This window comes from Gopherus evgoodei, chromosome 4 (assembly GCF_007399415.2).
Source record: "Gopherus evgoodei ecotype Sinaloan lineage chromosome 4, rGopEvg1_v1.p, whole genome shotgun sequence".
NCBI classification, from domain to species: domain Eukaryota; kingdom Metazoa; phylum Chordata; order Testudines; family Testudinidae; genus Gopherus; species Gopherus evgoodei.
In genome coordinates this window covers 60,831,326-60,846,697 of record NC_044325.1, presented here as the reverse complement: position 1 = coordinate 60,846,697, position 15,372 = coordinate 60,831,326, and the positions used below count along the sequence as shown (strand labels likewise).

The 15,372-nt window shown below is 44.7% G+C and overlaps 1 protein-coding gene across 1 annotated transcript in view; it reads right to left on the bottom strand.

The window, feature by feature from the left end:
• The window catches only part of RYR3 (ryanodine receptor 3), a 607,531-nt gene that overhangs the window by 39,992 nt on the left and 552,167 nt on the right, over positions 1-15,372 (bottom strand). The window contains 4 exon segments of the mRNA XM_030559417.1: positions 8,295-8,425; positions 9,451-9,648; positions 12,903-12,989; positions 14,901-15,072. Of these exon segments, the coding sequence (XP_030415277.1) occupies positions 8,295-8,425; positions 9,451-9,648; positions 12,903-12,989; positions 14,901-15,072 (588 nt within the window).

Genomic DNA, 15,372 nt, shown 5'->3' with positions numbered 1-15,372 from the left:
ACGGCCAAGGTGGAGCCGATCGTGCATGCTGAGTCACCCTGTCTTGTGTTGTTGCCCTGAACCATGGAGATGGAGATCAGCACCATGGTGTCGAGCGGTACTGCAACCTGGATCGGGACTGGTGGTCATATCGGTGCTGGGAGGCAGATCTGGACCTCGACGAAGATCTATGGGCGGAATGGTGCCGGGATCGAATCTGAGTAGACTGGCGCCAGGATCGGTGCTGGGAGCTGGACCGGTACCGACTGTACTGGGTAGATAATCTTTGTGAGGTGGAGCAGTGCCGCAAGTGTGACCGGCACCAAGATGGTGATTGGTGCCAGGACTGCGAGTGATGCTGTGGACAAAACCAGCATCTGGATCGGGACCGTGACTGAGACTGGGACTAGGATTGGTGCTGTCCTGTCTCGCTCTGCGACAGAGGGCGCATCATGGAGGGCTTTCCTTTTGAGGGAACAGCCCGTACCAGTAGTACCGAAGGTTGCGACGGTCTCGACTTGGTGAGCACAATCAGGTCGCGTGCCATAAAGAAAGTCTCCGGGGTGGAAGGCAGACCGAGCTTGACCACGGTTCACACCAGGGAGCTTACCTGCACTGGACTCAACGGCGCTTGTGGCGCTGGAATCAATGGTACCAGAGATGGAGCCTTCGTGGGGCGGTCCAGCACGGGACATGGCTCTGAGGGAGGCACAAGCAGTGCCGGCAACTGCAAAGGAACAGCAGGTTGTTTGTGCTGCTTCTTGGGTCCTGGAGAGAGTGAGAAGTGGCGCGCTGGTAGAGGTGCCACAGACATCTGGTGCTGGGAGTCTTTGCCGGTGCTGGGACATGACTCTGTTGCTTCTGGTGCCAGAGGCACGCTTCGGCCTGACAGGATTGGCGCCGGGTCTTGACACGGAGCTGATGACATTGGGCTAAGTGCCACTTCCGTAAGGAGCTGCTTCAAGCGAAAGTCCTGCTCCTTTTTAGTCCGAGGCTTGAATTCCTTACAAATGTGGCACTTATCTATTGATGGGATTCCCCCAGGCACTTCAAGCAGGAGTCATGGGGGTCTCCCCTAGGCATCAGCTTAAGGCACGCCGAGCATGGTTTGAAAACCGGAGACCTAGGCATGAACCCGGGTACTGGGAGGGAGGGAAGGAAAGAAGCCCCTTAACCCTAATTACTATTTACACTAACAACAACTATTAATTACAACTAGAAACTAACAACAACTACTCTATAAAAAATTGTCTACAACTATAAATGAGCTAAAAGCTAGTGAAGTGGAGATCAGCTAAGCCGCGCTTCACAGTTCCAATGACCATCATGGGCAGTAAGAAGGAACTGAGGGGGCACTGGGTCAACTGGGATATATATCCGGTGCCGTAAGGGCGCTACTCCAGGGGGCGCCTCAGCTGACCCACCAAGTGTTGCTAGAGTAAAAATCTTCCAACGATTGTGCACGCAGTGCGCGCACACCTAATTGGAATCTATATGAGCAAGCACTCAAAGAAGAACCCTTACTTCATGGAAGTCTTAAAGTTCCTTTTCCTCAAGAGTTTAAGGCTGCCTCCGGGAGCCTCTTTTCCCTGTGCATGAACTGCGTAAGCTGGTTCTGTCTGTTACAGCCCCGAGACCAACCATCTCAGCCACTCCCTCATTCCACAGCTGCTTGAGAGAGTGAGTCTCAGCCCCTGCAGGTTATCTTCCTTCCTCCCTATACGAAGGCTAGGCAGGCTGGTTTTGTCTGACACAGGCCCAGAAATCCCTTCAGCTGCTGTCTCATTTTTCACAGTGAAAGCAGAAAAAACATTTATGCCATCTGTGGGAAAGCCTTAATCCATGAGACATAGTTGAGGTGTTTCAATCCTCTCTCTTTCCCTTTTATTATAGGATTTTCTGCTCAAGACCTAAATGGCAGCCACATGTAGCTGTGGAGGTTGCCTACCTGAATGTTGCTCTGAGTGAGGCAGGAGTCAAGCTGGAGAAGCAGAAGAGGGAGCCCTAAAGAGCAGGAAAACACTAGATGGTCATCACCCTGCCTGCTAAATTGAGGGATGAAAAGAAACCTAGTGTTTGCGCTATTGTGGACTGAGCCTCAAAAGTGATGTTTTTAAATACTTTGCACCCTTCTAGAATTGCACTTATGTTGTTGTTTCTCACAGCTCTGCAAATCTATTAATCCAGAGAAACAAATATCATAAAGCTTAACATTTTAAAACAAATATTAATAGCAAGAATTAATAAATTTCACAAAGTATTTTTCCTGGAAGATCAAAACAACAGCACTACTGCCAATTCTGGGCTATAACACCCGTTACAGAAAATAATCAGAAAATAACACCACCACTTTGCTGTAGGGAACTGATGAATTCAACTCCTACACAAAACCGGTTTGTAACTGGAAAAAAAAATGAAGTTAATTATTTCCCAAGTAGAAGCTTAACCTGCAAACTGAATTCTATTGTTGCTAACATCTTTCTAGAATCATACATCAAAAATATGTTGTTTCTAGGTTTTAATAACTATATTAATCAAAGCTGTCATCACAGAGTATTATTCAGCTTGTTGACTCTCATTACATTTTCTAATGTGCAGTTATCTACTGACAAATGAAAGACCATTCTGGATGTAAGAAACAGATTGGCAGGATTCCAGAAGAATATTTTCAAGTAATTTTTTAATTCTAACTTTTTACCTCTCTGTGTCATCACAATATATGGACAAAGCTGAAGTCAGTGGAAAACTCCTAGGATTTGGCTAGGAAAATAAAGCATTAAAAGGCTGCTAATAATTCAGACATTATTCCTAAAATACTAAAATAATTTTGCATTAGAGATGAGCTTCAGGAAATCATGCTTCTTGATGCAAGAGAACAAAACTAGCATATTAACTTTTGGGAAAATAAAGCATAAAAGGCTGCTAATAATTCAGACATTATTCCTAAATACTAATAATTTTGCATTAGAGATGAGCTTCAGGAAATCATGCTTCTTGATGCAAGAGAACAAACTAGCATACTTAACTTTTAATGAAAAAGCTAGTCATGTTCAATGCAAAAGAAAAGCAGCATTTTAAAGATAATTGAAGAAAATACATACTATGAAAAGACACCATACACTGGCAAACTTATACACAAATAGAAGAATTCAACTACTGTAATAAGGTAATTCTTTTCTTTACTAGGTCAACACTAGCAGATGCCATGGCATGTTTGTTTAGCCACTACTACGGCACACTGACACTGAATGTATCTTTTGGTGGGACTTGGAACTTATGAAGTTAGTCGGAGGCTAGAAAATACTTTGGGTAGAGGAGATTGCTAATGTGTGTGTTAAGGGTAGAACAGCCTACAACTTCTATCTGGAAGCATAAATTCCAGCTTGAGCACACATACCTGCTCTAGCTCTGATTGACCTAGTGTGCTAACTGTACAGTAGAGTTGTGGTGCAGGGCCGCCTAGAGTGGGGGACAGGTGGGGCAATTTGCTGGAGCAGGGTCCTTCACTCCGGGGTCTGGGCACTCTGGGGGCCCTGGAAAACTCTTGCAGGGCCCGGGCCCTCGGCTTCTTCCGCTCTGGGTCTTTGGCGGCAATTCAGCGGCGGGGGGGTCCTTCCGCTTCAGGACCTGCCGACGAAGTGCTCCAAACAACGTGGCAGGGGGTCCTTCCACCCCGGGACCCGCCACCGAAGTGCTGGGTCTTCAGCGGAAATTCGGGCAGGGGGCCCCCACCACCAAAGACCCCAGGCCCCCTGAATCCTCTGGGCGGCCCTGCTGTGGTGATGCAAGCAACAGGAGGGGCTAGTTACCCTGGGCATGTATCTAGTGTCTTGGCTGGGATCGACTGGGAGATCTAGCCCCTTCTGCTGCTCTGCGCAGCTGCGGGGCTACACACTATTTTTAGCATGCTTGCTCTGATCGAGTTAGTGCAGGTGTATCTCCTCGAGCTGGGATGTATACCTCTAGCTTCAAGTGTAGATATATTCTAAAGGTGGAAAAGCATTATCCCAGCCCAAAGATAGGTAGGCAGCGAAGGCTGTAAGTTCAGAGTAGACAATAGAGGTAGCAGAGCACCAGTTCCTAAAGAGCGGTGTGCTAAGTATCTCATAACACAGGAGTCTAGTTACCGACAGATATTTGTTTATGACCGGATAAGGTAGCTCTTTTGACTTCTTCTCATTGACAAAATGTTGTTTCTTTCATACATATTGGTAATACTTTTGAAAGTCCATTTTTTAAAATACTTAGTTATGTCTGAAATATACAGCCAACAATTGTTTTAGACTTGTAAAGAATTGGGTACATTGTTGTTTTCTCTAGCCTTGTGCAACAGTCTTTAATATACAATGCAGTAACAGGGAAAGGAAGGAGATCTAATTTTATAGCTGGGCCACTCAAAAACATGCTACTAAAACCTCTTACAGAGGAAACTAGGAAAAATAGCCGCCAAGCTAAAGTTTGCTTTACAAGACAAGTGTTGATTAGGTAGAAGTGATCCCATTTGGAAAGTTCTAAAATCCATCAAATTTCCTTGTCACATTGCCCCTAATATATGGAACAACAGCTGTTAATTGATTTATCTCATTAGACTGACCTCACGCTTGGTAAAGCAACCCCCATCCTTTCATATATTTATACCTGCTCCTGTATTTTCCACTCCATGCATCTGATGAAGTGGGTTCTAGCCCACAAAAGCTTATGCCCAAATAAGTCTCTAAGGTGCCACAAGGACTCCTCGTTATTCCAGTCCATCTTCGCTGAATGCCCTATCTCTTCTGTCAGAACTCTACAACCATTACTTACCTGTATGGCAACTGTTGTTCTTTGAGATGTGCTGTGCGCTTATACATTCTACTGTAGATGTTTACGTGCCCACTGCACCTGGGTCTGAAACTTTTGTCAGAAGTAGGTATTTGTGCCCCAGCTATTCTTGTGCTGGGAGCCAAGGTATAAAGGTGTGGCTGCCACCTCCCTCAGTTCCTTTGCACTACCACAAAACTAATACCCAAAGTAGAGATGAAGGCGTGAGGGCCTTCGAATGTATATGCTCACAACACATCTTGCAGAACAACAGTTACTATACCATAAGTAACTATTTCTTCTCATTTGACTTTGCACATACATGTTCCATTATAGGTTACTCACCAGCAGTAACCCTACAGGTGGTGAGATTTTGGATTATTTGAAGAGAGTCTGCAACACTGACTTGCTGAAGCTAGCACTGTCTCTGGACACTTGAGTAATAGGGTAGTGTGTGGAAAAGGTGCAGATGAACATGTTGCTACCTCACAAATATTAACTACAGGTACATTCCTCATGAAGACTGATAAAGTGGAATTAGCTCTAGTGGAATGGGTGGAGGAGAAACTTTGCTTGGAAAGCTTGATACAGTCAGAAATCCAATGCAATATATGATGCCCTTTAATCCTATCAGCATAGGCTACAAAAGACAGGGAGATGATTTGAAAGATTTCCAGATACAATGCCAGAGCTCTCTAAACAGCTAAGATATGAAGTTTTTCTTTGACCTTGGTAGAATGAGGTTTTAGCAAGAACACTGGCTGATGTATAATCTGATTGAGATAGAATGTAGACAACCTTAGTCATAAACTTAGGGTAGCCTAAGAGAGCTTGTCTTTGTGAAATACTGTGAGAAACCATGTACCGGAAGATCACACACCCTCCTCACAGAGGTAGCTGCTACAAATATACTGTTTTCATTTACAACAATGGCAAGGACGTTGTTGCCAAGATTCAAAGGGGGGACCCACTAAATGGGACAACACTCAATTCATGTCCCATGAAGGTGAAGGATTGGACACAGGTGAGCATGAGTAAGTCCCTTTAAAAATCTGGATAGGAAGGGACACAAAATGATAGAATACCCATCCACTGGTGGATGTATCACAGAAACAAATGCTAATGGACACATTGAACTGGGAAAATGATCTGAAGATTTCAGATGCAGCAGGTAGTTTAGTATGTGTCTAATCTTGGTTTTAACTGGTCAGGTTCAGTCCAGACTGAAAACCTTTTTACTGCACAAATGGCTTTGGGGGAATCCTTTCTGCTGATCACCAAAACGGCCTGCACATCCTGGAAGCAGACTCTCTTCTTATTGCTCAACAAGAGATTATTCACACCATGAGGCAGAGAGTTTGTAGGTTGTGGTGCAGTGACTTGCCTTGATTCTGTGACAAGAGATCTTCAACCAGAGGTACAGCTATGAATGATCAAATGGAGAATTGATATAGGTCTGTGTACAAGTACTGCCTTGGTCAGGCTGGTGCACAGAGTACGGGTAATGCATGTTGCCTACCATGAATCAAAGACATTTTCTGTGGCCAGGATATATCCATGTGAAAGTAAGTGTCCTGCAAATCAAGAGCAGCATACCAATCCAGAAGGGATAACAGACACAAGGGTGACCATCATGAACTTGATTTTCTTGACAAATGTGTTCAGCTTTCTTAAGTCCAGAACACAATGAAATACACCTCTCTTTCTGGGCATCAGGAAGTAGTGGGAATAACAGCCTTTATTTGTCCTACATTGCCTTTTCAGGTAGACGTACCTTAAGGCAGAAGTCCCTTTGCTTTTTCAACTTCATCAGAAAGGAGCTACAAATGGGACATTCATCCTTCACATGTCCCTTTCCTAAACAGATTAGGCTATTTTGTGCCTATTGCTTACAGGGATCACGGCCCTGCATGTGGCACCTTGTTAAATTTTGGCAATTTCTGCATTCTGACCCCCAGCCTCAAAGAATCAGTTAACTATATAACTATAACTATGCAGATAAGAGAATTTCCCTTTTTTACCCGCTGGCTAAGAGAAGAGAACCAAATCTCAAGAGTGATAGGAAGTTCCAGCTATTGCCATGGGAGGTAAGAAGGAACTGAGAGGGATGTGGCAGCCACATCCCTTTATGCTATCGACTCCATGCATGAGAATAGTGAGGGTGCATGTGCTGCTGACAAAAGTCATCGACTTGAGTGTATTGGGCCCACATACACCTACAGGGAATGAGTATGGGATAATCACTCAAAGGAGAACCAACTTATTCAGTGAATCATTTCAGTTATAAACACTGCAAACCACTCAATGCTTATTCTCTATTGTTTTTACAGTTCTATAGCCATTTGTGCCATTAAGTCCTTTGAGAGCAGGGACTATGTTAGGCACAGCTTACTCATTGTACAGCAATGGTGTAACAGGGCATAAGTAATATGTAATTATAATGTACAATTTTCTACACGTTTTATCTGATGAAAAATTAAAACACACTGTGATGGTGTACCTATATATAGCTCTGATGTATCAGTTTGCCACAGAAAAGTACATCTGCATGAGATGGACCTCTGGAGAACACACATGTAAAAACTATTTGATTTGTGATGTGCCCTAGGGGCACTGTCTATTAAAAGTGATTATCAGTAAGGGCTCTAGATCATTCTCTTTAGATTAGGCATTATTCTGTGTTCAGTCTACTACACTGAAGAATAATCAGTTTGGATGCATTAACATGCAAATGGTAATTCGAAATCTCAATATTTTTGAAGTGCCTCAATCTCTTCTAACCAATTCAACACCTTGAACAACGGCGGGAAAAGAAAACCCAAGTGACCTTCTGAACTGAGTGCTGCTCAACGTTGTCACAATCCTTTGTTTTTTTCCCTCTCTCTTGCCTACATTTGTATAATTCATGCACAGAATAGCAAATGAGACTTCTATGGATCACTGTGTGAATCCTACATTCTTTGCTATTATTTATGAACTGGACAGAAAAGTCAGATCTACTTAGATATTCTGATAATGCTTTTTTATTCCTGGTTTACTTCTCTTGTTATACACTAATTTTGTCTGATGAAGAGGGGAAAAAGTACCAAGTTATTACATGCATTAAAAAAGGAAAGAAGACTACTATAACAAAAAGAGGCACAAAAGCCAAAGTTTTCCCAAGTGATTCATTTGTAAAATTTCTTAGGGAAGAGGCTGAGAGGAGAGACTTACAAAAGCCTTGAAGTTATAAATTAAGCATTGCTATAAATTTAGCCATTAATGAATCAAACCACAGAAAAATTCAAAGAGGAAAGGAAAAATACATTCCCTGATATGGTATTTGCTAGGTAAATGGATCTTTAGTAATATCAGACCCCAAAACAGTATCTGCTATGAAATCTTTGTTGAGATATGAGGGAAGATAACCAATTTTTGTGTGTGGACCAGGTGGTATGAGTGTTAGTGAAGTTCCACTGCAAAGTTTGGTGTGCTATACTATTTTTAGATTTTTTTTAACATCTTGTTTTACTTACGGAGTGTTTATGACCAGACGATCCCATTGTCCTTTAATGTCATCCTCTGAGGGCTGTTCTGTAATGTACAGACCATCAAATTCCAACTTCCTGGCAATTTCCTTTTCTCGCTTAAATACAACCAGAGGAACCTTTGGAAAAGGGATATTTAAAATGTTTGTAATGGTTTATACATTTCTTAGAAACAATTAGGTCTCTCTACAGTGTAAAACTAACCCTCAGAACACTACCTAATTTCAAGCCTTGGAACTGGTACATTCTAAGAACAGGATATTCTGGGCAGTGGTGGGGTTTGGAGGGTTACTCAGCTCAGGGGAATAAAGAATGAATTCTGATGTTGCTTTTGGGTGAGAATATTATATTTAGGAGTGACCATAAAGGTGTGTCAGGGCTCTTGCAGCAGCATCTTCAGCCACTGAAAGTTGTTTATATAAAAGATAAATGTATTTATACTAAAAGTTAAATGAAACTGAACTTCTGGCAGAAAACAGAAATCAAAGCAAAGTCTAGATGCTGTACTTCGTTGTGCTGTCTACAAATCTTGGTGGAAAGCCGCTGGTGCCAGAAAGACTACTATCGCATGGTTGCATTGGTGGAGTGTGCTTCCAAACTCCCTTGGGGAGCAAGCCAGCATATCCCCAAAGTTGGTGGTGCTAACTGAGGTGGGTGTGGTTATGGTGGTCAAGAATGTATTGATTCAACACATGGCAGCCCCTGTTCAGACAGCACTTGCCATCATGCACCAAAAACTCCAAGCAAGAGAAGAGGGGGATGCACTAACACTTCTCTTCCCTCAGATTAATCCCTGCTAGAATAAAGGGAGAAGTTGACTGCTTTTAACATGATTGATTAGGCTTTAAACTCTGAATATTTTAAAGTAAATTACACTGTATTATGTTTTCCTCACAGCAGTAAGATGCCTTCCTGTTCTGTGGAAGCCATTCAGATATGAAGGTGATGGATGCTTATAAGAATCTAGACAAAAATAATCATCTTGATCTCAGCTCTGATATTCAAGTGTGTTATGAGGAGTGATTTTGGTATTTGTCTACATTTAATTGAAATTGAAGAATTCAAAGTCTCAGAAAAGTGACATGGAGTTAGATGTCTACCAAACATGAATTAGTGGTTGGGTTTCAAACATACACACAGCTCCCTTTAGACAGTAGTATCCAATCACACAGACAAAGGAGATGACAGTATGAATAACTGCCAGAGCCCTGAGTGTTGGTGCCATGTAACCTGTACTCTCTTGTAAAACAAAAAACACCACTCCCTCTTCCTCTTCCTCTTCTTCAAATGAATTCCACAGATCAGAGTCTTCCTCTAACTCATCTAATGGTTCTTCTGTCACCTGGAATGGAAAAATAGACGCACACACAAAGCAACAGGAATAACTTAAGCTTTTTTCTATTCTCTTAGTCACAGATTTTTTTTGTTCCCTATTTCTATTTTATTTTTTATGAAGATCATTTTCACTTTACATGAGCACTGAGTCCTAAACAGTGAAGTTCTTCATCCTCAGAACAAGAGAAGCACAGATACAAGAAGAGTGTAGGCTTCCTACACTACCTTGTCAATGTACCTCACACTTGACATAGAAAGAGCAATTCAGTGGTAGCTCAATTTACAAATCTCCCTGTTAGGGTGTGCAATGGCAAAAATGAAAGCAAAAACAATGCAAAGGTAACAACAATGTTTTATTAAATAAACAATTAATGTAATGCTGAGAGAGACTGGTATAACAAACTTCAGGGTTTGTTTTGGAATTTACACTATTTATGACTACTAGTCTCAGAGGAAGGGGGCAAAAGCTATGTTGTCGTCACCAATTCACTTGTTGTGCACACATTTTTATTTCACAATCTTCTTTAAAAAGTTTACAAGTCTTGCTATAGCACTTGATTAGCATTTCACACTAATCTCTGGCCAACAAGCTCCTTGTTGCTCTAAACTCTGCCAGGGCCATTGCAAAATTAGCCTCAGAATCAGGGAGCCATAACAGGCTCCCTGAAATCCAAAATTCTCTTTCCTCTCCTATGACCAGTGGAGGCTGGATGCAGCAGAGAAACTGCCCTTCATTTCTAGGTTATCAGTATAGGTCAGTAGTGGCCAAACTATTACCATTTGATGGCATGTTTGATGACTTATGCAAAATTAACTGAGCAATGTCTTCTACACGCCCCCACCAAGGGTTGGTCAGACCAACAGCGATGAGCCAGTGGCCCAGGAGAGAGAACATAATTGGTGATACAGGGAGCTGGGTCCCTCTTCCTGAGACCTTCTGCCTCCCAGGGGCTGGGCTGTGGGGACAAGGTGGGCTGATTGGCTCTCGCACTCCTCCCATAGCCTGTTAAATTCTGCCCAGACATTTCTAGGTCCTTTAGTATAGGATCTGAGTTCTTCTGGGTTCTGCTGCTATTGGGTTCTGGTGCTGGTAGCAGGGCAGCTCTGTTTTTTTGCCGCCCCAAGCACGGCAGTCAGGGAGCCTTTGGTGGCGTTTCTGCGGGAGGTCTGCCAGTCACGTGGATTCGGCGTTTCTGCGGGTGATCTGCCAGTCCCACACCTTCGGTGTACCCGCCGCCTAATTGGCGCTGAAGCCGCGGGACTGACGGATCTCCTACGGAAACACTGCCAAAGACTCCTGACTGCCGCCCTCATGACGACTGGCAGGCTGCCCCTGTGGCTTGCTGCCCCAGGCAAGCGCTTGCTGTGCTGGTGCCTGGAGCCGTTCATGGTGGTATGAGCAATTGCCTATTTTCATATTAAAAAGGAATTTTTCCCGTTTGGCCAAATGCCCGAGTCCTAGTAGGGTTTTTTCCCCACTTCTGTGCAGTGTCATGGAGGCAAAGTTGAGTTGTAAGCAATAGGACTTCAGTGTTCAATATTAGAAAAGATAAGACCAATTAGTCAGTCACAACTTGAGGCTGGTGTCCATTGTGGATAAAAGCTAAAAGGACCAGCTTCAAGGGATAAATGAGAACCAGAATTTCGCTGGTGTGCCTATAGGACAGGAATGGGCAAACTATGTGGCCCATGGGACCATCCCGCTTGGCCCTTGAGCTGCTGGCCGGGGAGGCTAGCTGTTGGCCCCTCACTCGCTGTTCCCCCTCGCCTGCAGCCTCAGCTTGCTTGTTCTACTGGTGGCACAATGCTCTGGGGGGCAGGGCTGTGAGTTCCTGCGGCAGTGCAGCTGCAAAGTCCGGTCTGACTGCTCTGTGCTGGATGGTGGTGGCGATGGCAGCATGGCCCAGCTCCAGCCGGGCGACGCGGCTGTAGCACCGCCAGCCACCGGTGTTCCAGGCAGCGTGGTAAGGGGGCAGGGAGCGGGGGGGGGGTGGATAGAGGGCAGGGGAGTTCGGGGTGGTGGTCAAGGGGTGGAGATGGTGGTCGGGAGGGAAACAGACTTGAATGGAGGCAGGGATCCTGGAGGGGCAGTCAGGAAGGAGGGGGGTTCCATGGGGTGGCAGGGGGCAGTTAGGGTCAGGGGACAGGGAGAAGGGGTGGTTGGATGGGGCAGGGGTCCCGGGGGGGCAGTCAGGAAGGAGAGGAGGAGTTGGATGGGACAACAGGGGTCCGGGGGCAGTCAGGGGACAGGGAGCGGGAGCATGTGGATAGTGCAGGGGTTCCAGAGGGGCCGTCATGGAACGGGGGGGTTGGATGGGGCAGGAGTCCCAGGGAGGACAGATAGGAGGTGGGGGCCAGGCCACGACCCCCTCTCCTAACCAGCCCACCATACAATTTACAAAACGCAATGCTGCCCTCAGGCCAAAAAGTTTTCCCGCCCCTACTATAGAAGAAGAGGAAACCGGACACCTCCATGGACTAATGTCCCCCCTTGATACTCCTAGCTCCATGCCTGAGGGAACGCAAGAGGATTCAGAAGTGAGCTGAGTCCTAGGGGTAGACTTAGGTGGATCTACCCCGAGGAACCTTACACTGAACCGTTAAATGCCTGGCATATCATGCTGTATCTCAATGTTAAATTAATAAAGTTGCAGCCTGCTGTTTAAAATCCATCCTTTGCATCTGTTATTCATTTGCCTGTACATCCTCATCAATATAAAACATGGTCCTAGTGGTCAGGTGTCTTCAACACAAAAAATATCTTCACAATAGGTACTAACAACCTTGTTCGTTTCAGTGAGAAAACAGACTGGATGATGGGTATGAAGACTGAACTATTGTCTCACATCTAGAAATAGTTGAAGATTAAGACAATGTTTTTTGGCTTGGATTTAGACATTCCTTTGTCAGGGTTTGCAATCCAAAACCAATCACATTGTGCCAGTGCACCAGAGCCAAAAGAAAAAAATTACTATAAATAAAAGTTCAACTGATCAGTCTGTTTTCATTGTCCTAAACTGAATAAAATACAGAAGTACCTATGTTAAGTTACTCCAGGTGTGATTAGTAACTCAGGTAAGAACATAATTTCAGATATATTATTTCTAGGCTGGCAGAGTTGATTTTAGTCATTGCAGGTAGGGTTTACAATAATAGGTGTCCAGTTTAGATTAACTATGTTAAAACCAGCCTTCAGCCAGCTGCTCTGGAAAATAAGTAGAAAACACTACAAAGAATGAAACGCAATAAATAATACTTTACCTTGTAGAATAGCAGTATAAAGTTGATGGCAAATGCAACAAACAGAGCAAGAAATCTTAAGTTGTAGAAATTTCTAGCCAAATAATGCTGGAAATACAAGAAACATTTAAATAAACAAAATTAGAAGTATCATCGAATCAGAATTGGGGAAGCAGTTAGGAAGTTATTTGAGAGAGTCAAATCTCAACTATGTTCTGCAATGTTCAACAAAACAATTACAGCTATCACGATAGAATCACCAGCTTTGCTCTCTAGAATTTTTCTGATCTTTTCTTTTGTATCTATATATTCATGACAGGGTACCTGTTGCCTTGGGGGAAAACTACAGAGAGGCTAGTCAGACTCCAGTTGGTAGAAACCAGTGGTGCTGGAACAATTTGTAAGGTTGGGGTGCTGAGAGCACGCCTGCTGACAGGGGAGGGGGGTAGCAACTGCCCAGGGGCTGCTCCCAGAAGTTTGGCATGTCCCTGCAGCCCCTGGGGGGGGTCCCACGTGCTGCCCCTGCCCCATGTGCTGACTCTGCAGCTCCCATTGGCTGGGAACTGTGGTCAATGGGAGCTGTGGGGGGGGGGGGGCCTGTGGGCAGCAGTGCGCAGAGACCCTCTGGGACCCCTGCCTAGCAGCTGCTGCCACTGGGGTGTGCCAGACACTTTCGGGAGCTGCCCAAGGTAAGTGCCAAATCCTCCCTCCCCGCACTCCATCCCCCTGCCCCAGCCTAGAGCCCTCACCCCGACCCAAACTCCCTCCCAGAGCCTGCACCCCCTCCCACATGCAAACTCCCTCCCACAGCCTGCACCCTGAATTCCCCCTTCACCCAAACTCCCTCCCAGAGCCTGCACCCCACACCCCCTCCCACACCCAAACTCCCTCCCAGAGCCTGCACCCCATGCCCTCTCCCATACCCCAACCCCCTAGCCTGGTGAAAGTGAGTGAGGGAGGGGGAAAACAAGCAATGGAAGGAGTGTGGAATGGAGTGAGTAGGGGATGGGGCCCCAGAGAAGGGACGGGTCATGGGCATGGTCTCAGGGAAGGGGCGGGGCAATCTTTGGGTTTGTGTGATTAGAGAGTTGGCAACCCTACCGGGCAGGCACATAGAAGCCCTGGCCATTCCAGAAGAGCACACCTAGCAGTGCAGCTGGCAGCTCACTGGGCACTAGCCAGCGCAGGCACAGTTCTGCCCAAATGCCAGACGGACCGTGTCTGCAGCTTGTGCGTGCGTGGAGGCCCATTGACTATTTTGCCCTGGGCCCTGGAATTGCTGTCGGTGGGCCTGGCTGAGAGCACTGAACCAAACCGTAAATTCTGTATATGATGGAAACCACTTCAAGCCAGGGAGTGCGGCAGGACCCCCAGCACCCCTATTTCCAGCACCTATGGTAGAAACAGAAGCAGCCAAAGCAGGGACCTTTTTCACCTTTGGACATTCCAGTCAAAACTGTAGAATATTCTCTGATTTTCTCTATCCTGTGCTGATTGGCTGTTTGCTCCAAGCTTCTTCCTCCCTTTCTCTTCTAAGTCTCTTCATCTTAGCTTCACTCAACATCTTCCCCCACTTATCTTCTTCTCCCCTGCCATTTCCTGTCCTGCCCTCACTCCCTTTCTCTGCCTTTTTCTTTCCATTTATCAGATCCCCTCCCAAGTAAACTCGCCTCCCAAAAATTAAATAAATGAATAGTAAAACTAACTCGACGTTTTATGCCATCATACTGTTCACACTGTTTGTGTGTTGTACCCCTTCCCCGACCCTGTGTCTGTTTTGTCTATTTAGATATTAAGTTCTTCAGGGACAGGGATTGTCTACTGTTCTGCATTTGTACAGTGCCTAGCACAATGGAGTTCCATTACTGCTTGGCCCTTAGGCACTACTGTAAAAACATGATCAATGTTAATAAATAATTAATTTGTAAAAAACTGACAGTATCTCTTCCTTGTATCTCACGCTCAGCTGTTCTCTGTGTTTGACTTGGAATTGACTAAAAGAATTGGAACAAAACTTACCAGCATTTTCGTTTGATAAATTTCCACGACTTTAAAAAAATTAGCCATAACTGCCTCAGGTTTCTCTAGTTTTTGTCCATGCCTTCGTTTCTTTTTCTTGGTTTCCTCCTTTCCCAAATGCTCAAATTGTATTTCTTCCTTTGCTTTGTCTTGTTTCTCACCATCTTCCATGCTAGAAGAAAGATTACAGAAATAAAACCAAGTAAGTTCCCACATGGTCTATGCTATGATTAAAACAGTGAGTCTCGATAAAGAGAGGCTGGTTTGAGTGTGAGTTAGTTGCAGAGAAGATGAATGGAAGTGAGTGACTATAAGAAGTGACAGTTAGAGAATACAACCAAGAGTAAAAAAGTTACCTACTACTAAGTGAGGTGGAAGAATAGTATAATCCACTTAGTGAGTTGAGGGGAGATCAATGGAGAATAAGCAAAAGCAGCTCAAAGTGGGTTATTAGCACCAAATGCAAATGTAC